This window comes from Channa argus, chromosome 20 (assembly GCF_033026475.1).
Source record: "Channa argus isolate prfri chromosome 20, Channa argus male v1.0, whole genome shotgun sequence".
Taxonomy (NCBI): Eukaryota; Metazoa; Chordata; class Actinopteri; order Anabantiformes; family Channidae; genus Channa; species Channa argus.
Window position 1 is genome coordinate 1,326,504 of NC_090216.1, and position 20,611 is coordinate 1,347,114.

General features: G+C 41.8%; 1 protein-coding gene across 14 annotated transcripts in view; it reads left to right on the plus strand.

The window, feature by feature from the left end:
- Positions 1–20,611, plus strand: part of srcin1b (SRC kinase signaling inhibitor 1b) — an 87,800-nt gene that overhangs the window by 53,799 nt on the left and 13,390 nt on the right. For 9 of the 14 annotated variants that reach the window (XM_067488920.1, XM_067488922.1, XM_067488923.1 and 6 more), the window contains 12 exons: positions 1,039–1,240; positions 5,245–5,374; positions 6,096–6,267; positions 11,622–12,547; positions 12,995–13,087; positions 13,243–13,332; positions 14,732–14,772; positions 15,820–15,843; positions 17,225–17,385; positions 17,485–17,660; positions 18,254–18,384; positions 19,340–19,487. In XM_067488920.1, coding sequence (XP_067345021.1) covers positions 1,039–1,240; positions 5,245–5,374; positions 6,096–6,267; positions 11,622–12,547; positions 12,995–13,087; positions 13,243–13,332; positions 14,732–14,772; positions 15,820–15,843; positions 17,225–17,385; positions 17,485–17,660; positions 18,254–18,384; positions 19,340–19,487 — 2,294 coding nt within the window. The remainder of the gene's footprint in view (positions 1–1,038; positions 1,241–5,244; positions 5,375–6,095; positions 6,268–11,621; positions 12,548–12,994; positions 13,088–13,242; positions 13,333–14,731; positions 14,773–15,819; positions 15,844–17,224; positions 17,386–17,484; positions 17,661–18,253; positions 18,385–19,339; positions 19,488–20,611) is intronic. The other 5 variants (XM_067488927.1, XM_067488929.1, XM_067488928.1 and 2 more) reach the window with 3 other exon arrangements.

The following is a 20,611-nucleotide window of genomic DNA, read 5'->3' on the forward strand; positions in this document are numbered from 1 at the left end:
AAATGTGATGCAACAGATGTACAGTATGTATACTTGTGTCTCTGCATGGCATTTTATTCTCAATGTGAGTCTTTTGACATGATCGGTAGTGTTTCCTACATGTTTGTGTACACATGCATGGCTGAGCTCCATCCTTGCTAATCTTGGCGTGTTGCAGCCCCAAGTCGAACAGCGCCCATCTAGTGCCTGTGAAGACTAAGCTAAAGATCCAGAAGGCAGTTGGGGCTGGCTTCACACAGCACTGTGGGACCTCATTACTGTATTCTTTGGGCTGGAAAATGTCTGTCAGTAAGGATTTATTAAAAGCCAACCTGCTGCAGCAGCTCCTCGTGCTGCTGTAATGAGAGGTCCTTTACAATATAGGCTCCAGAGTGGTTCATATTGGACAGGTGAAATATCACGGGTAATCTGCGATACAGATAGAAGCTGTCGAGATCCAGTTTGGTTTTGTTGTGGTCATTAGCATTACAATGCTTGCATTCACTCAGTTTTGTACAGAACAGTTGAAGCCGGGGAAATGTAGTCTGCTCCGGGCCACTGCACGTCTAGTAGCTGCAGAATAACATGCATTTATTTATCATTTTTACACACACTGCTTTCCTATTTGGGTATTTAACTAAAGCACTCTGAATGCTTTGGCTCCACCATTATTAATGGAGGTGGACTGTTCTGAGGGCATTCACATCTTGTTTAGACTTCGGGATTAGTGTGTTTTGTCAATCTAATGTTATCTTTAGGATTTAGCATCTTTTTGTTCGGCCTCTGTTTGTGGAGGAAGATGCAACGGCTGCTCTGTGTGAAGTAAACTTTTTATTTAGTCGGTGCCTGTGTGATAAAGCTTTCTTTCTCATTCTCTTTCTTTCCATGGATTTCCTGAGGACATTTGTTTTGCTTTTGTTTGAATGTTGTAATTGTTTGTAGCCAATTATGTTTCCATCACAGTAGATTAGATGTCTCTTCATCTGTTCTTTCCCTCAATCTGTGCACTTGATCTTTTTGTTTCCCCCCTCCCCTAACTTCTTATCTTCTACCTCACAGACTCGCACACCACGTGTGACTCGTCTCAGCCCGACACAGCCAGCCCTTGCTGACCAGGCCAGCAGAGTATCCTTTGCATCAGCTGAAAATCTGGAAACCATGTCAGAGCCCGATATCCCCATTGGCTTTAACCGGATGAACCGGCTACGCCAGAGCCTGCCGCTGGCCCGCTCATCCAGCCAGGCTAAACTGCGTGCGCCAGGTCAGAACACAAATATTCAAAAAGATCTGCACTCTAAACGCTGTGACGCTTCATATTCTGTAACCTTAAAAACAAACATAGCATAATGTTTTGCTTAGTTTCTACAGAAAATGAGTTCTAAAAAGAAAAGTGATTTATTCTCCACAGAAAGTTAAAGTACCATATGATCAAAATTAGGCAACAATAAAACACTGAAACAGTGCTATAGGAATTATTTTCACGTCCCCAATGCAGTAGGATTTGTACCATGCCCATAGTTTTGGAATCCAGGCTAATCCGCTCAGTCTGCAGTTTGAATATTTATTATAGAGTTGTGGTTTCATTCTCTCTGGTTTAAAAAGATACTGATCAGCATGACTCCGAGTGTTTCTCTGTCGACCTCCTTAATCCATAGTAAGATTTCTCAAACACTGGTCATTTTCCTTTAAAACTTTGGTTCCCAAAAGTGAAGCCTATTGTTCCTGTAGCAACATGGCTCATAAGGCCATGACACAGTGGGAAAAACAGCATTCAACTGGTTAAAACATCAATTAATTTAACTAAATGCGTTTATATACAATATTTAAATTGCATTAAAAAATGGAACCAAGGTTGTCTAATGCAGCAACATACTGTAACAAGGAGGGAGAGAAAATGAGTCACAGCTTAGATCTATTAGCTGGGAGCACTGGGCCCAGATGCAGCCAGTGGGCACTAATGAACATCCAGCCAAAACAACAAGCAGCTGACACAAACTGTCAGAACTGGCAGCAGAGGTCGCCAACGTCCTCTGACTTCTGGTATCTGTCTCAATCGCCAAGCATCACCACGAGGTTGATATTTATAGTTTAAAGTGAAATGTCTCAACAGCTTTTGGGGTAGATTGTGACACACACTGGAATTATATTGTTATTTCATCTGATATTTTTAGATTTGTCTTAATACTTTGGTTTGTATTAATTAGCCAATGTTAGCATATTATCCCACTAACGTCAGATAATCCTGTGAGCTTGTGAACACGTTAGCCAGACATTGTTAGTATTTGTTTGTGTATTCCACGGGAACCTTAAAGATGCACAGAAATGTTGGGAAACAAATTCAATGTATATAGGGTGTCTAGCCCCCCCTCTCCCCGTCCTCAGTCAGACTTTTTTTAAATTGTAAAAAAATATTTTAAACATTTAGGTTAACAGAATTAGCAAAACACAACAAGACAGATAAAACCAGCTGCATGTAATGCTGACATTACGTAGATAGAGGTTGGGATGCAGAGGCCCGTGGGTTCGCTGTGTGGTCAAGGGCCACCTTGGTGTGAGTCCCGTGTCCAGATAAAATGGGAGGGTTGCAGCAGGAAGGGCATCCGGCATAAAAACTCAGGCCAAATTTCTGGAAATTTGAGGAAAGTGTCACCCACAATTCTGGTGGCTTTGTGGACACATCGTATCTGAAGTGTCTCCTCTGGTGCTAAAGAGTTTTCCTGTTATATTTACTCTTCTTTAGAGACTTGTAGTCAGAGATGTTGCAGTTTCCATATCACATTTACATCTAGTCATTTGTCAGACTCTTTCATCCAAAGCTACTGACAAGGTACAAAGCAAGAAAAACTGAATCTGAGTCAGGGAGAAGAAATTAATGCAAAATGCTGTGACAAGACATGTTTCAGTTTCATGGGATACAAGTGCCAGATAGGAAAAGAAGAAACTCCTTTTTCTCTTTAAGTGTTCTAGGTTCTGTCTTCAAAAAGTTTTGGAATATTGGCAGTGAGGCTGCTGAAAACTGAGCTGAAGAGCTTTGCTTAGCATCTTTTTCTTTGTGGTGTAGATGTTTCATTGGCAAATGAAGTGGACAGAAGGGGTTGTAGACCTGGATGGAGTGAGAGTCGGAGTTTTAACCCTGATGCAGGAAGCCATCGCAGAGATCTGAACAGTGTTGTGATGTGACTCCTACTGCATTTTGCATCATCTGGAGAGGTTTGATTGTACAGCTGGTCGCCCTGTCAGCAGGACTCTGTAGTAGATAAGTGGAGATATGAGCAGTGCCTGCAGGAGGAGTTGTTATATATTCAGAAAGATAGGGTCTGATCTTTCTAGTAGAGGGCAAAAATGCTGCCAGATAGATGGAGGACATGGCCTGCAGATATTTAGCAGACCTTGTTTGGATCTTGGAGATTTTAGACTGGGATGCCATTTGTTAGCATACTTTCAGTGGAGCCTGGGGAGGGGGGGGGCTTTCCTCTGGCTGTGTAGGAGGCGGAGGGGCTGCTGAGCCATCTTTGCTCAGCGGTGCCTACGGATGTGCTGCATAGCTAGGTAGCGAGCTAAAGGCTAAATAAATAAGAAAAATGTGTTTTTGTTTTTTATTTAATTTAAAAAGCAGAATAGCTATGATGGCTGTGCTGAATCCGTTGTGTTTAGACGCCATTGCAGACTGAGTCAGGAGCAACATTTGTAAAGAGGCATTGCAGTGCTTGTTGTGCTTGGCACTAATGTTGCTGTGGAGAAGTGAAAGCCTGTGGAAAAGCAAACCAGAAATCTTAACCACAACTAGTAGCAGGCTACAACTGTCTAGTTCGTATTGGTTTGATGTTTTTGACAAGCAGCAAACATGATGCATTGCATGTGACTGTCCTCTTCACAGGTGTGACTTCAGTTACCTTCGGTTGACTGCATATAGAAACTTCAACAGAGTTGTCTCATCTCGCCAAACTACCTGTCGTGTTTGATTAATGGCTTTGGCAGCAAACAAACTCATCTGCTTCTTAAACTATGTTTCTAATGCAGCATATGGGGAGGAGGATAATGCATGAGTGACTCTGAGTGGGGCACAGCAGTGATTTACTGTAATCCTTGTGTCTTGGCTCATTTGTAAGTTACTGCTAAATCAATCATAAAACCGTACAAAAGGTGGAAAGTAGCTTCTTATCTTTTTGTTAATTGAAAAGTTAATTCAGTACCACGTCTCAAATATGTTGGCCGTGTGATTAGTTCTATAAAAAAGTCCTTTTTTTCAAACACTCCTGTCCCACAGTTAATTTTGCTTTTGTACACTTACTATTACATGACAAACAGGTGAGAAATTTCACTCTCTTCCAGCTAAAGTGAGGATGAAAATTATGTGTCATCTAATGGTATTACTTTTTTTTTTTAGTGTGAACGTTAAGGAATGAATGTTAAGGCAGAGATCACAATAACTGTAAGCATGTCTAGTAATTAGGGCTGTGTCTCCTGAAAGTTGATGAGTCGAGTCGTCTGCCGGAAACTCGTCAGTCCACTGAGATTAGTAGAGTTTTTTTTATTTTTTATTTCGCCTACAATGAAAGATAAATCAAATAGATGCTAACTAAATTAATAAGTGGATGATCTGATCCTGATACTTTCAGGAAAAAAAAAAAAGAAAAACTTATTGTGGAGAGGTGCTTTTGATGCCTCCTATGAAGTCAGACTTACAGAACAACACTGTGCAGTGATGCAAAGATTCACTAGCAAAGGTTTCGAGTGAGGCTCGTCCTTCTGACCAATCGGAAAACGTCAACAGTTTCTGTTCTGTTAGTAAATTTTTCAGCGTCTTATTGTATTTGATGACTAATACCTGAAGGTGGTGCAGAGTGTGGTAAAGGAGGAGAGGGGATTGATTTTGAGTCCCATGCTAGTGGTGTTGCATGAGCATCAATAATATGACAGATTTTCAACAGCAGCAATCCCAGTATTTATATAACTAAAGATGATAATAAGAGTGGCAGACATAACATACTCTTGCTCCATGTTTTTTAATACAGATACTGAAAAATAAATTTCCATTTTTATTCATGTTTTTAACCAGCTGTAATGCTCGATTGTGTGGGTCAATATTTTTGTACTAGTTTTTGTTTTAGTATTTAATAACCCTGGTTGAAATGTCTGGTGGGTGTGTATGTAAAGGGGCTTCTCTAAACATCCAGCAGGCACAAAATACTAATATTTGAGATGAAAATTGTGCTTCCAAACACTTGGATCTCCATCATTGCTCCTTCTTATCTGTGAATGCAGGGATCTTGTTCCTCCAGCTTGGGGAGGAGACCCGCAGGGTGCACTTGACCCATGAGCTGACCAGTTTGGATACCCTGAGGGCCCTGATTGTGCACATGTTCCCTCAGAGGCTGACCATGGCCATGCTCAGGTGAGGCTGCTGCTGGATTTTTATTGATCGGTTAAATGATATTTAACAGCTGCGGTGTTGCATCTACACTTCATTTATTGCAGGTTTTATCAATCAATGACACGGTGAATAGTGTAAGTGACACATTGCAATTTCCTTCTCAGTCACAGCCATAAAGAAATAAATATTTGTAACAAGAGGAAGAAAAATAAAATGAAGCACGAAATCAGTGAAGCCAAAGGTTTGAGAAAGATGAAGCTTAAAGGTCACTTTGAAATGACAAATTAACGTGTAACTTAAATGAATTTTTCCTGGCTTGGTTGTTGAGGAAAACATCCAAAGTTATGTGGCCTAGTGTTTCTTTCATTGCTTCAGTTGGGATGAATCCTTTAACTGCAAAGCTTCTCAAATTCTCCTCTAGACTCAAGACTCTCATTTCTCAGTGTGTCTATACCAATAGTCACTTTTCTGCAACTAGGTCAGACAATCAAGAGGCTTTTTCATCATGGTGTAATAGTTTGTGTATAATCAGCTCTGAAGCTGCTTAGCGTGCCAATCAGCAGGGCTCTTTACTCCAGACTCACTGAACGTTACATTCCTGATGAGCTCAGTATCAGATCATCCAGTTTTTCTCTCAACCTGTAAGTGACTGTGCATCACTGGTGATTAGCTGAAATTGGCTGTGGATGGGCTGTTTATCAGTGATTGGTCTGTGTTTGTTTTGATGACTGTTGATGTCCAGGTCTCCCAGCACGGCTCTGCTGATCAAAGATGAGACCCGTAATGTGTTTTATGAGCTGGAGGACCCACGGGACGTTCAAGACCGCTGCATAATTAAGATTTACTGCAAAGAGCCCATCTATGGCACCTACCCTGGACACCACAACCCACACCTGGCAAACGGAGACCTGCGGGTAGGTGTGTGTGTGTGTGTGTGTGTGCGTGCGTGTGTGTGCCACTTTACTCTTTTTTTTCTTCACCAATGGATTGTCCCAATTCTCTGCATTTGAATGAATCTTGTAAAAATGTCCAATGATGGAGACATTATGCTGAGGAAATTATCCTCCCTCAGTCACAGTCACCTCTTTCTTTATTACCAATTAATTCTGTGCTCCAGGCTTAGGACTCAAAGATAGAGATAAGGCAGCAAGACAAACACTTGTCTTTTTCTGGTGGTGGCAGATTGCAGCCAACTAAATCATCCCACAAATAATAGAATAGCATTTATAATCCTCCTCTTTAAATGATTTACTTACCTCTACATCAGTATCCATCACCCATAACACTGATATTATGTAAGTGTTTACAAACACTAGTTTACACTCCATAAAGTGTCCAGCTGTAAGTTATTCTTACTTGCTCTGAGAGTGAGTCATGTGCTCCAACACTGACAGTGTTGTGTTGACCCAGTGCCAGTCGTGCACAGCAGTGCCCGGGCTGGATGCCCAAACCCTGTAAAACAGCATCAACACTGTTCTGAGATGATTGACTGGTTTGCTTTATCTGAAGACACGGATGATGTGGGCATGCAGACATCAAGTTTTTAGGCTGCCTGTCTGTCCCATTGTCATTCACACGATACCACCAGACACTATATCAGCAGAATCTAATCAGTTCATCTTTTTGGTACCCTGGGGAAAATGTACATAGAATTGAGGATTTTCATTAAGAGATTAACATAGGGCCACACAGGCCCTGCTGGGTTTCTTAGCTATATTTGAGTTTGCAGCTCATTGTCTCTGTTGTTAAAGAAACTAAACAAAACCAAGGACAAGTAGTTTACTTGGGCACACAATGCAAATCATTGATTGGTTGTTTAGGCACATTTACAGCTCATTCATTCTTTCAGGCTGCTGATTAGTCGACTGAAAGTGCTGCTGCCCTTCCCCACATATGGTAAAATCTAATTAAATAGTCATATAATTAATAGAACATTGATACAAGAGTAATGAGATCAGCTCTATTGGTTCAAAACTTAAACCAAATTCTGTAGAATATTGGCCTAAAATGTACATGGTTGTAAAAAACCGATGCTTAGCAAATTTCTCATCACTTCCCTTTGTGCTTAGGCCCCCGTGTGTGTGTGTGTGTGTGTGTGTGTGTGTGTGTGTACGAGAGTGAGAGATGCATCTTCTCCTGTCAGCATCCAATCGCAAACTAACTTCAAACGATTCCACTCCTGTAGAAAAACACGTCAGAGGTCAGTATGTTAAATGTGCCTTTTTTTGAATTGTAGTAATCATTACAAATATAGCTGTGTTTTTTTTATGGGTTTTGAGATGCCTTCGTTTGAGACGGAGAGATTCACACGCCCTATTATTAATGCGTTAATTAAAAAATTGCATTAATATATTTTTTACTATAGTAAATTGTACACTATGCAGGAATTTGTTAGATTAAAACAGATTGTGACTCATACATCCCGTCATTCCCACACGTCACCAACGGATACTGGAAATACCATCGTTTTAAAAGTGATTTTCAGTGTTTTAAGGAGCTAAAGCGGCTTGTAGCAGAGTCTGTGGTTGAAGATGAGCAGCCACTGTCCACAGTGGAATCCTTTTAGCTGCATTCAGAGCATATGGAGGTGAGTTGTTAGCTGGTTCAGCTTCAGGTTTTGAGAGTAGGACACATGACTGCATCCTTTACCAGTGATCATTTCATTTCATTTCATTTACATTTAGTCCTTTAGCAGACACTTTTATCCAAAGCAAGCAAATCTAAGTCAAGGAGAAAACATCAAAGCAAAGTCCAATCAGAAAAGTGTTCACAGTTTACGAGATGCAAGTGCGAGAAAGAGCAGAAAGAGAATCTAAAAATAGATTCAGGTGCATAGGAAGATGTAGAAAAGTTCTGTTTTCAGCAGTTTTTTGAATATTGGGAGTAAGTTTGCTGAGCGTGCAGAGTTTGGTAGCTTGTTCCACCATCGTGGGATCATTGCGCTAAACAGTTTTGCTTGGTGTCTTCTGTGCGGTGCTGGACCATTGTGTTAGAGCTGTATAGGTGTTATATTGCAAGTCCTTTGGTAATTGTGGCTTTATGTATTTACTTTATATTATACCCAAATATAGTTTATCAATGAGTTGCATGATTAATACTTTTAATGTAAAGCAGTATGTGATATATTATGTTTTGACTAACAACTACTAATCAGGATCCAAATAAGTCTGGAATCAAATTGCCAATCCCGTGATTAATGGATGATCTCCTCCCAACACTGTGAAATAATTCATTTATGCCATAAAATCAATCTAGCATTTAAATCTAAAGGTGAAGGCTGCACTTTGTTTGGCACACAAACCAAAATGGAATTATAATAAGTTTATTACAATACACAACAAAAGGTGTTGTTAACATAACAGCAGTAGCACAGTTTTCCTTGATGTGGACTAAATGAGCCAAATTACAGGTATGAAAACAACCCAAGCCTGAATTATTCCAGGGACAATATGCAATGGCTGATATGTGTGTTACAGTAATGATAAAATGGAGCCAAAAGTTTATTTTAGTCTACAGTGCAGTAAAGGTTGGAAATCTCTGACTCCAAGTATAATCAGTTATGCGTTAGTTTTGCTTAACTACACAATTAATCCCTTTAGCTCTAGTAGGTGGCAGTAGTTGTAAGTGGGTGTAGGTTTAAGCAGTGTTGTAAAGCATAAGAGCAATTTTTTTCATCCTCCTCTTACTACCTGATCTTTGTTGTACTGCCATTACCTGCAACATCCCTGTCATTCAGCAGCATATTGATGAGCCACAATGGGGATTAATCGTAATTCATCACTCGGCTGCTGGCAAAAAAGAATGTGGCACCAGCCTGATTAGCATGATCATTAATGCTTTATGCATTTGGTTACAGCTGGAGCAAAATAAACCACTGCAAATTGATGATGCCTAATGTTGGGTTTTGCAGTACGAGACCTTACATTTTGTTGCTGTCTAATTACAATGTGATTATGGAAATGGGAAAGCAGTAATTTAGTGTTAGAGAATGCTGCTTTTATGGAATAAAATAAATTATAAACTAGATAAATTACATTACAGGAATGCAGACACGCAGTGCACACTGGGAAAAATGTATCTGAATGTTAAACAGCTAAAATAAAGTGAGGGTTGCCGACAGCAGGGCATTTCTGACACATTTGCTCTTTCTGCTGCCTTCAATCAAACACCCTGAGGCCTTTTGTTTGTGTGTGTGTGTGTGTGTGTGTGTGTGTGTGTGTGTGTGTGTGTGTGATCGCTTTTCTACCTGCTGGTGTCCACCATTTGCAGGTGCCCACTAATGTTTTAGAGGTCAACTGTTCTGCCCCCCTCCCCTACCCACCCCTGGGATCAGTCGCTGTGATCGGACCTGCACATGCCTCAAAAATCTTTTTAGGCGTTTAAGCATTTTACAGCATTAACAAAGAGGTTTGCTTACGTTGAGTTTTATATGTGTGAGGTACATCAGCTGATTCTGCGGCTTCCAAGATGAATGTCTACGAGGTGTGTGTGTGCGTGTGTGCGTGCATGTGCTAATATTCAAGGTTATCATACAACTCCAAAACTCAATGTAAATCAATGGAAAGTCTCCACTGGGTATTGAATATACGAGTGTGTGTGTGTGTGTGTGTGTGTGTGAGAGAGCTTATTGAACCCCAGCCAGCAGAGTGAAGATTACTCCCTAATTGCAGAACACAAAAACATAACCAGGATTACTGGAGTCTTTGTAAGTCTGGCTGTGACTGGAGGACAGACTGTACTTGAGGATGAGATTGATTGGGAGATTTTCAACAGCGGGACAACGACCTGCTTTGAAAGTTGCCTGGGGACAAATCTTTTGACAGTGTACCTGCAGAAGACGTCTTGTGGCTTCAGGGGGGTTTTGTGGTTGGAAGGAAATGTCTTTAGCACATTTAAAGTATGGTGTTGATACAAGGCTGTTGCTAAGATACAAGATAGAAGATGATGGCACTAGAGTCATTAGTCTGCTGTGAGGCTGTCCACAGGGTGTTGCTGTAAGAGGCCTGAGGGTTATTATGCAGAAATATTGGTTTTTCAATTTGCATTGTCTCCAGGAGATGGCTTTGTGCGTCATAAGCATTTACGGATTTGTCTCCTTTTGTGTTTCCTTGCTGTATCTATTACTCTTGGCTGGTTCCCACCAACGCAGGCCTTTCACTGACACTGCACTCTGCTGCTGCTCTCTTTGGTTTTGCCTTTCTGTCTGACAATTGGGATTGATGCCAAACAGAATCCCTCATTCTCTGCTAGTGATCAAGTCCAACTTTAAAACCACTTCCAATGCAATTTGGAGACTTTCCTATCTTGGAACAGCATCTATGAGGTGCTACACACTGTTACAGTAAGCTGTGCGGTCATAGTATGTTTTGTCCAAGATTACTCCGTTTTTGTTATTTGGGACAAAAATGAGATTTCAGGTGTAAAGTGAATCTAATTCATGGAGGGATTTGACACGTAACAAAGGTCCACTAGGCCGGGACTCGAGCTCTGGATGTTGTAGTTACGTGATTTGTCTGTCCTGGTATAGGGATCCCTCTTCTGCTGCTTTTCCTAAGGTTTCTTCCCATTAGAAGATTTTGTGGGGGAGGTCTCTTTTGTGATCAAAGGGTCTAAGGACAGAAGAATTTGTCAATTTTGCAGATTAGTCCTTAGAGGGAAATTAGTCAGGTTCATTTGAATCATTTTCCGTCCTCGGTGAGATCTGTTTGCCCAGGGCTGAACGCAGCATTTGCACTTTGGGGCCAACCAGAACAACTCCACCAAGACCCTCTACTCGATATGGTCTCTGTCTGGGCTCAAGCGGATGTTTTGTGCTGGAAGCATGATCTGACCTTGATTTAGTAGATTTTTGGCTGCACTGATTAAGTATGTGTGTAATGTGAAGTGTTATTTTCCAAGTGCATTTAGCATCTGCTGGCAGAGTTTTGCTGGGTGTAATACCCAGATACATAATCACCATGATTATGAGCACAAGCCAATTGTGCAGCCGTAGCATGTTTCATTGCAATTTTTTTATTCGCAGGAATATTCTCTGGCACAGAACAGGATCATCTGCCTGTGTCACCTTTTATTTTACCAATGAGAGATCGATCTGGTTCACTGAGCTGGACCAGAGCAATAGAACTATGTCTGATAAGTTAAGGTAAAGATGAAATCCTAAAAAATGGACCAAACCTGTCAGTGAGTTTTTGGTAAGCTAGAACAGATCTTCCGCTCTGCAGTGCTTGATAATGTCTAGTCTTGGAACTGTTTTTTGCGATCTTTACAGAGGGAGATGGTCTATGCACCTCAGGACTCGCCACCTAACCGCCGCCTCAGCAATCCTCCAATGTCTTCCCAGCATTCGTCCTCCTCTGCCTCGCCACCTCAAGGCTCACCGTCCCGTGCCCGCCTCCTCTACAGCGGGGGCCGGCCTTCCTCCTACGCTGGGCCACCTCACCACACCCACTCCCTGCCACACCCACACTCCCAGTCCCACCACTCCTCCCCCCACCAGCAGCCACAGATCCATCAGCCCCACCACACCCAGCCAGCCTTCTGCGCCTCCTCCAGTGCCATCCTGGAGCGCAGGGATGTGAAGCCTGACGATGAAGTAGGTGGATCCAGGAGCATGGTGCTGCTGCGAGGGGATGATCGTGGTGGGGGGATTTACGCAGACCCCTATTCTCTGGGTCCTGACACAAGTCGGTTGAGTCTTGCAGGAGGACCTCACTCCCCTCTACCAGCCAGAGCCGACCCCTATGGCTCCTTATACCGTCGTGGAGGAGGTGGGGGAGGAGGAGGTGCTGGCTCAGTGCGTTCACTCACCTCCTATTCAGCAGCTGCTTTGCAAGGTGAGTTGATGGAAAGTGGAGCTCTCTACAGGACTGGAGGACCACTTTACAATGATGCCTATGCTGCGTCTATGTTGGCCATGGGGCTACGGGTGCCGCCACCTTCCTCCCCACAGAAGATACCAGACATAAGGGATTCCTACGTGGGCACCATGCCTGCTCGGGGCTCCCCTGGTAGGCAGAGTTTGAGAAGGGACTCAGTGACTTCCTCAGTTTTTGGGGACAGTCCCAAAGCCCGGGGCCAGGGTCCAGGGCTAGGTCTCACCTCAGAACAGCTCTGCTTGATGGCCACCACTGGAGGGGAGGGAGTTGGTGCTGGGAGTTTCAGTTCGGCTCTACTGGGCAATGAGACAGAAACCAGGTAAGACCACCATGCATGCTGTTGCTCAGAATTAGTAGTGGGATATTCACATGCACTGCAGTTGTGCAGGAGGTTTTGCTGACTGTAATCAATTGTGTATTTACACAGACCCTGAAGAATCGATTTAACCTTAATCAATTTAAATCTAAGCTTTGATAAAATGACAAACACTTTCTGTGCTTTTTAATAATACATAAACATGTGAACCTAAAGCTAAAATGAGGCTGTGATGTCGGTATCCTGAAAAGTATTAGTCCTTTGCGTAATAATTCCCTCCTTGTGCTACTGTTTTTCCAGCTCAAGAAGCAAACACTGTGCAGGGGAACACAGAGATGGGCACGATTACTAAAAACTTAAAACACTTTAAATAAGACTGCTGAAGCCTCATTAACCTCGAACTGTGGCTTGTAATTTTGTAAATTTGTTCCCCACCATTTACACTGAAAGTGCATTAGGAAGGGATCTTTTAATGACCAGTGTGGACTGGAGGAATGATTACTGCAAGCAAATCCTGCTGAAATGTTTATACAGGCAGCTTTCGTGAGTTATCAATGCAGCCATCAATCTCAACATAATAAATGGGGAACAAAGGGGAGCATAAGAGTGGATGGTGTTGTGCATTATTTAAAAAAAAAAAGCATTAAACATCATTTAACAGTTCCAATATTTGATGCGTTTTTGGGGTGTGAATGCAGGGAGCGTATGGAGGCCATGGAGAAGCAGATAGCCAGCCTGACCGGGCTGCTGCAGAGAGTTCTGAGCAGAGCGCCTGAGGCAGAAAGCCCGTAAGACACAAGCTCCATTTACACACACGTTTACCTCAACGCACATCAAGGCTGTGTTCATCATTATTTAATGCTCTTCGTGCAGTTGTCCAAAATCCCCGAAACAACATTTCTGCAACATGTACTGCTTTCAAATCAGGAAAAATATGAATTAAAAAACAAATGTTGTAGGCACTACACAATTTTCATTCATAAAAACTTAAAATTAACCCAGTGTGTGACCACCCTTTACAAATCAACAGCACCAAATCTCCTCTGCACACTTCTCATGTCACAGATGTTAGTGGGTACATGCCAAGTCCCTTAAGTGCATCCATGTTTCACTCACTTGCATCTTTTTCTTGCATCTTAGAAGAAATAAGGAAATGATTTTGAGACATCCCTTCTCTAAACCACCGCAAGCAGAGCGTGTTTGTGATGAACAGCTGTTGGACTTTAAGACTGCACTAACTGTGGTCACTTTAGTTGGACCGGAGTTGATCCAAAAATGCACAGTCCAAGTAAAAATTAGGACTCACTGAACCATTGTTGGGAATATAAAGACCTGCTCAAGTATTAAAACCTGCACCGTATGTTACTTTGATGAGTGTGTCATTAATTTAGACATGACATGAGTTTTCGTGGTTTTAATGACAGAATTGCACTTATAATAAACAGGTGTTTCCCCTTATGGAAATGATGACGAGCATTCAAAATATTTTATTAGTACCTTTAGGAGTCTTTGGTTCTGATTTATTAGTTAGAATTCTTCTAAAGGAAACCGATCAGCTGCAGCATTCAGTCACAGAGGTTTGTCCATGAAGGATGTTCTCGTGTATCCTCACTCCTTAGAGCGATATGACAGGGTTTGGGATGTATTTCAAGATGGAAGACAGAGCAACTTCTGGTGTATGCAAGAGTGAGGATCTATCAGTTAAGGGAATTGGGATCCACCCAGTGTTTCCTAGGTCGTCTTCACAGTCTCAGGACTGTGTAGTGGCCACATCCTGTGTTGCAGCACTCCTCGTTATACCCCTCTAAAGAACTTTTGGCATCTCTAGCTGTATGTTTGGGCATGTTATTCTGCTGCACAGTGAATTTTGTATGGATCACAGCATTCCCTGATGGTGTTACAGGATAAAAACAATCTAAACTACTTGATTTCTTGCACAGCAAGAGTTTCTTTAGTTGGATGTGTAAATTCTTACTGAGCAGCACACACATCGTTTGAAACTGGCAGAAAACAATGAGTCATGTCTGAAGTCTAGATTTAACATCTCACTGCAGCTCCTCATATAGTGAAACACACACTGCAGGATTTCCAGCCTTCTGAACAGCACGATGTTTCAGTTTCCATGATTCAGTAGGTAACACAATAGTGTGTTCTGCCTGAAAGTACATTAACACTTCCTTCTTCCAGGGAGAAGATTGAGTCAGCAAGTGACTGCTCAGGAACTGACAGTAAGTGCTCACTACCTTTGGGAAAGTTGGACTTTAAAAAACTATTTCCTGTCACTGCTTGTCACTGCAGCTAGGGCTGGGCGATATGGACAAAAATGTATATCTTGGTATTTCTAGGCTAAATAGTGACACACCATGTATATTTTGGTGTTTTTTATGAAGTGAGCTCAAAGTTTTATTGTAAGCCAAAGCAAAAAAGTCAGTTACTTGTTTGTCTTATTTGGTCCTCTATTTTCTTCTATTATTAATATCTGTATCCATATGGGCCTGTTGAGGCAACACTTGTCGCCACCTTTATTGCAGGCTAACCAATTACCATGTTTACATGTGTTCCTGTCTGTTATCCAGATAATCAGGACACAAATGTAAATGCACTGTGGTGGCCTAGTTACTGAAGATCTGCATATATGGACTTATTATAGCATGACTCACAAATTGTATAGTGACAGTGATGCTGCTTCCTGACCTTGACAGCAGAGCTTCTGTAGGTGACTTTGCTGGTAGGATTAGTTGGAGCTTGGGTGGAGGCATTGCTTCGTGTTATGATCTGTCCTTTCATTTAGCCTTTAATTCTGGTTCTTGCCTTTTTATTTTTTTGTTAAAAAAAAAAAGCTGATAAGAATCCTGGCTGACAAATCAGCAGGATAAAGCTACCTGGCAAATCTGGTTTTGACCCCGGCACTGTGTCCCTCCATGTTGCAAGAGAACTTGTGTTGAATCTGTGCAGGCAGAAGGACAATGTGTAGCAGAGAGTGTGAGGACAGATGTGGGAGAACTATGGAAACCATCTAACTATATTGATACAGTATATTGATATAAATGATGGTGTCTCAGCTGAAATTCTGTCGACGCCCAGCCCTAACTGCTCCCCACTGCTGCCACAGAAATCGTCTCTTCTTTTCACAGAGCTGCTGCTATTTCATTTTCTCTGCATAATTCTTAAAGTGCCTCATGTGATCACAGTGGCTGATTCTGCAAGCTGCTTCATATTGTGTGTGCTGGCTTTTGCTGCTGCTGTGTAACTGGTGCCCATGCTTCTTGTTTTAGCCGGACGAACTAAAAAAAAGAAAGGTAGCTACTGTGTCTGTGTGTGTGTGTGTGTGTGTATATACCTGTTCCCTTGTTCCCTCTACGTTATTTATCCTTCATTTTGATCCCTGTTGGTCTCCAGAAAGTGTCTGTCATTTTAAAGGACCTTTCCTATTTCTCAGCCCAGTGTCCTTTACATCCCCCTGTTGTTTGCATAATATATCATTTGAGTTGCATTATTGAATAAACTATGGCTGGAAGCCACACAAGAACATTCAAAGTCCAGTATGCATTTGAAAATTCTGGTTCTGACTGGGAAAATTTGATCTAATGTCAAATTCTAGATAAGCTCAGGCTCTTGCAACTTAAATTGGTCTTTTCTTTGGAGGAGTTTTAGTTGAACGGTGCTTCTCAATAATAATTCACAGATTTTAAAAAACCTGACAGGTCATGTTTGTGTCTCCCGTTAAATCTGTCAGATTCTTATCTGCCACCATGATAAGAGTGTATATTTTTCTTAGGTTATAGATAGATTTGATAGTTTTGATATTTGATCTGAATCAATCTATTATCTGTGGACTGTCTTTATGCTTTCATTTAAAATCAATTCCTCTTTCTAAACTGATAAAGCTGGAGAAACACACTTGGGTAGTGAGGACTGCAGCATGTCACACAGAATCCCTGCTGTGTTCAACATTAGCTAAGGTTAAATAGGGTCAAAACTCCACCGACTGGCTCCATCTCTCAGGGTCAGGGTCTGTACGACGCAGCCTGTTGGAAGTTGAGGTGTTGCACTGAGGGGTTTGTGTGTGTTGGTCCTGAGGCAACACAGGAATCTGGCATTTCCTCAAATGCAATTCTTAAAAGCAAACCCACTATGTGTTATCGAAACCCTTTGTCTTGTTCAGCATGATGCGTGTGATTCAACACCCTGCAAATCCTTCATCGTCATTTTTAAGGATTATCCAAGTTGGAAACACTCTCACATTTTGGCTCTTTGGGGACTTTTTATAATTATACATAGTTGGTTTAGTGGAAATGCTGTTTTCCACCTCTGACCTTGTTTGTCCCCAAAGCCTTCTCATGCTGTTCATCATTATGTTACATAACACTGTAATCACCGCCCCTTAAACTGCAGCACAGATAGACCTTGTCCTGAACTGCTGTTATTCTAAACCAATATTCTGTGTGAAATTTGTTTTTCTACTGGAAATTATGTCTCAATCATTGGACTATTTTGCTGTTAAAGACCCAATGTTTGTGTTATGCTCCACATCTTATAATGAACGTAAAGTATTCAGGATAAACCTTTATTCATTAATGGTGCTTTGGGACAATGTCTATCAGCTTCTGTTTGCACAGAGGAACCCAGATAAGGTTCAGAGAGTGATCCCTGTATTTAAATCATACTTTTTGTTGGCAGCATTGACACCGTCCGCTCCTTTAGCCCTGATGCCACCTCCACTCTCAGGACCCAACCAGCCTGTGACCGTGTCCCGTCTGCAGATGCAGCTCCACCTACAAGGCCTGCAGCAAAACACCAACGCCCTGCGCAAGCAGCTGTCGCAGCTGCGCAACGTGCAGGTGAGTGTATCTGTAGCACCTAATAAACTGTCTCAGCTGAGCGGGACATACAGCAACGTAAAAAAGCGGATAAAACACTAACCATGTGACTTGTCCTAGCTGGAGAACCAGGATGCCGTCGTGTCCCTGTTGAGGCAGACTGAGTCGGAGCTCAGCCTCATGATGCTGGACGCTATGCGCACTCAGGAGGACCCGCTCCAGAGGCAGCGCCTCCTAGTGGAGGAGGAGAGACTCAAATACCTCAACCAGGAGGAGCTGCTGATTCAGCAGCTGCAGTGAGTTCAGAGAGCAAGTGTTTCCTGCAACAAGCTCAGTTTGTCTATATACAGGGGGAGGGGGGCAGCCTCAGTGTTTAATGTCATGGTTCAAATCAAATTTTACGTTTGCTTATTTTGTTAAAATGTTAATAACATTTCTCATTCCAAGGTGTTGGAGAAAAGGAGTTGCTGTTGGTCAGAATTTTAAACACTCAGCCCTATATAGGGTGAATACAGGGGCTACACATGTTAACTAGAGAACTAATGTTGAGTAAAAAAACACGATGCCTCTGAAGGAGCAGTAACTACAGTCAGCATCCAAAGCGTTTAATGTCCAGACCAGATAATTAAATGTTGCTGTGTGTTTGTGGTCATATTTATCAGATATAGAGGCATTTGTTTGCTTTGTGTAACTACAGAGCTCTTGTCAGACCCCAGCATCAGTATTTTCGAGTGTTCCCCTTTCTGCTTTAGATACTGTAGTTCTGAAAGCTGAGTCTGTACGATACACACAGAAATATAAAACGTTACCTGCCTGTTAGCATGTAGGTGATGCTGTAACATCATCTACTACTGTACATGTTGTGACTCTGTCGCCTGATCCTCCACAGTGACCTGGAGAAGTCTGTGGAGGAGCTGCAGAGGAACTCCTCCGTCAATCACGGCCTGGTGACAGAGCAGGACGTCGAGCAAAAGAGCAAGGAGCTGAGGATGCTGGGAGAGACGCTCACTGAGCTCAAAAGTAAATGTTTAGAGCGGCTTCTGTAGTAACTGGTGCTTTTTCTCACAGATGCTCATTGGTGTTTGCTTTAGTCGTTTCACAACTTTACTTGCAAGCAAGTATGTTTCCCTCCTTAGCTGCAGCTGTTACGTAACTTTCCTCTGTGCTTCTAACCTTATATGCTTCCATGCTTATGTGAAGCACTTTGAATTGCCTTTATGCATGAAAGGTTCTACTATATAAATAAATGAAACTACCTTCTCTTTATAGCAAGCAGCAGCAGTGTGTTACGGTAATTGTAGGTCCTGATTTATTTGATTTATATTTGATTTATTTGACATTTGTATGTCAAATATATGTTATGCTGAAGTCAGAGATGAATATTTATGAATCAACTCTGACTTTAATTGACATTCGTGAAGTTCTAGTTGTAGCCTCTTGTCCTGCTACTTTGACCTGTGTACATCCGCTCTGTCTTGAATATTAATAATTAGTCCCAAAGCTCTGAAGTGCTTTATTATAATAATGTGTAGCCTGTCTGCTCCTTGTTAGCATGTCTTCACTGGAGCCTATTAAAGCAAACCCTGTGCTTTGAGTAGCTAAATGAATGTCAGTTGGACAGTCTTCAGTGTCCAAGTGTCCAAGAGTTTAAATAGTGGTTTTGTGCATTGTCAACCACCCACACATACACACACAAATGCAAGCTTTGCTGTTGTTATTGCCGTCTCCTCTCGTTTGGCCGACCTACTGAGTCAATGTCTCCGACGTGGGGGAATCCAGAGCCTGTGACAGAAGCTGCATCCTGTCTCTGCTTTATGTCGTCTTTCCTCTCCCTCTTTTCATCATTACCTCCCTCAATCTATGCTTCTGTCCTTCTCACACATCAATATCTCAACACATCTCTGAGATGCCACGTTCTCTCTTCAACCTCCTGTCATCCTCCCTTACTGAGCTTCTTTGTCTCTCTCCATTTCAGATCAGTTCCCCAGCCTGCAGAGTAAAATGCGTGTGGTGCTGAGGGTGGAGGTGGAGGCTGTTAAGTTCCTGAAAGAGGAGCCTCACCGCCTGGAAGCTCTGCTGAAGCGCTGCAACACCATGACTGATGCGCTCAGTATGCTGCGCAGGTACACAAATCAAACACCCCTCTGCTTGCTCACACAATGCTGTACTTAATTAAATTGGGTCGGTTCACAGAACACATTTTCACACATTTCTATTGTAGCTTTCCGTGAACTTGCTGTACGATTCAGCCGTGCATTCGAGGCCAGGCATCCTCTCATTGGGCACAAAGCTCTTTACATATATATATAAACTTCTCCCACTCTTTACTTAGCTATGCATAGATTTCTAGTGATTTCTAGTGAGCAGCTCATGTAGTAGAGGTATGGCAGTAAAGGCTTATACACTGACCTTGTGTCAAATAAAATTAAATGATTCACATTTAAAAAGGTGTGAAAACTCCTACAAATACTGTTTTTACTTGTAACTGAAAACAGATACCAAAAGATTCGCAAGGATACGTTTAAAGATTAACATTGACGAGTGTAAAAGCAATGTTTTCTTTTCACTACTCTATTAATGTTGATTTTTTTTTTTTTACATTTTACTAGAAACGTTACTAGAAACATTAGAAGAGCTATTTAGAAACACTAAAAACACAGTGTGAATGCTGTCTGAATGCTGAGAGCAGTTAATGGTGAAACGTTGTGATCAGTGATTTCATCAAACAGCGTGTCAGAAATGATTTTCTTCAAAACATGTTGGCATTAAGGGGGTTGAAAAGCCACTTCTACATATGTAGGTCTCTAGAATATAAAACGTTTGTTTTCTAGGACGCAACAATATTTGAGTTTTTCTTATATCAAAAGTTGTCTTTATTCATTTTTAACAGTCTGAACAAGTTTATGTATCTCAAACATTTGATGCACTAATAAATCTGATATTAAATTCAGGGCACACATTAGTAGTATTTGAGCTTCAGTCTTATTCAACTGGATTACTGAACAGGCCTACTGAGCTGGGGGCCCCCAGACCAGATCTTAGTTATGAAGTCTGTTCGTAATTGTTAATTGAAAGTTGGAGAGCTCAGGTGAAGGCACAAAATAACCACAGACACAATCTGGACAAAACTTGTGTAGCCTTTCTGTGTGTTCCTGTGTGGGGCAGCTTTTATCTGTTGGTGCCCAGTTGCCCATTTTCTCACGATCTCTACATGTTTTAATTGAAATTAATCAATATATTAAAATCT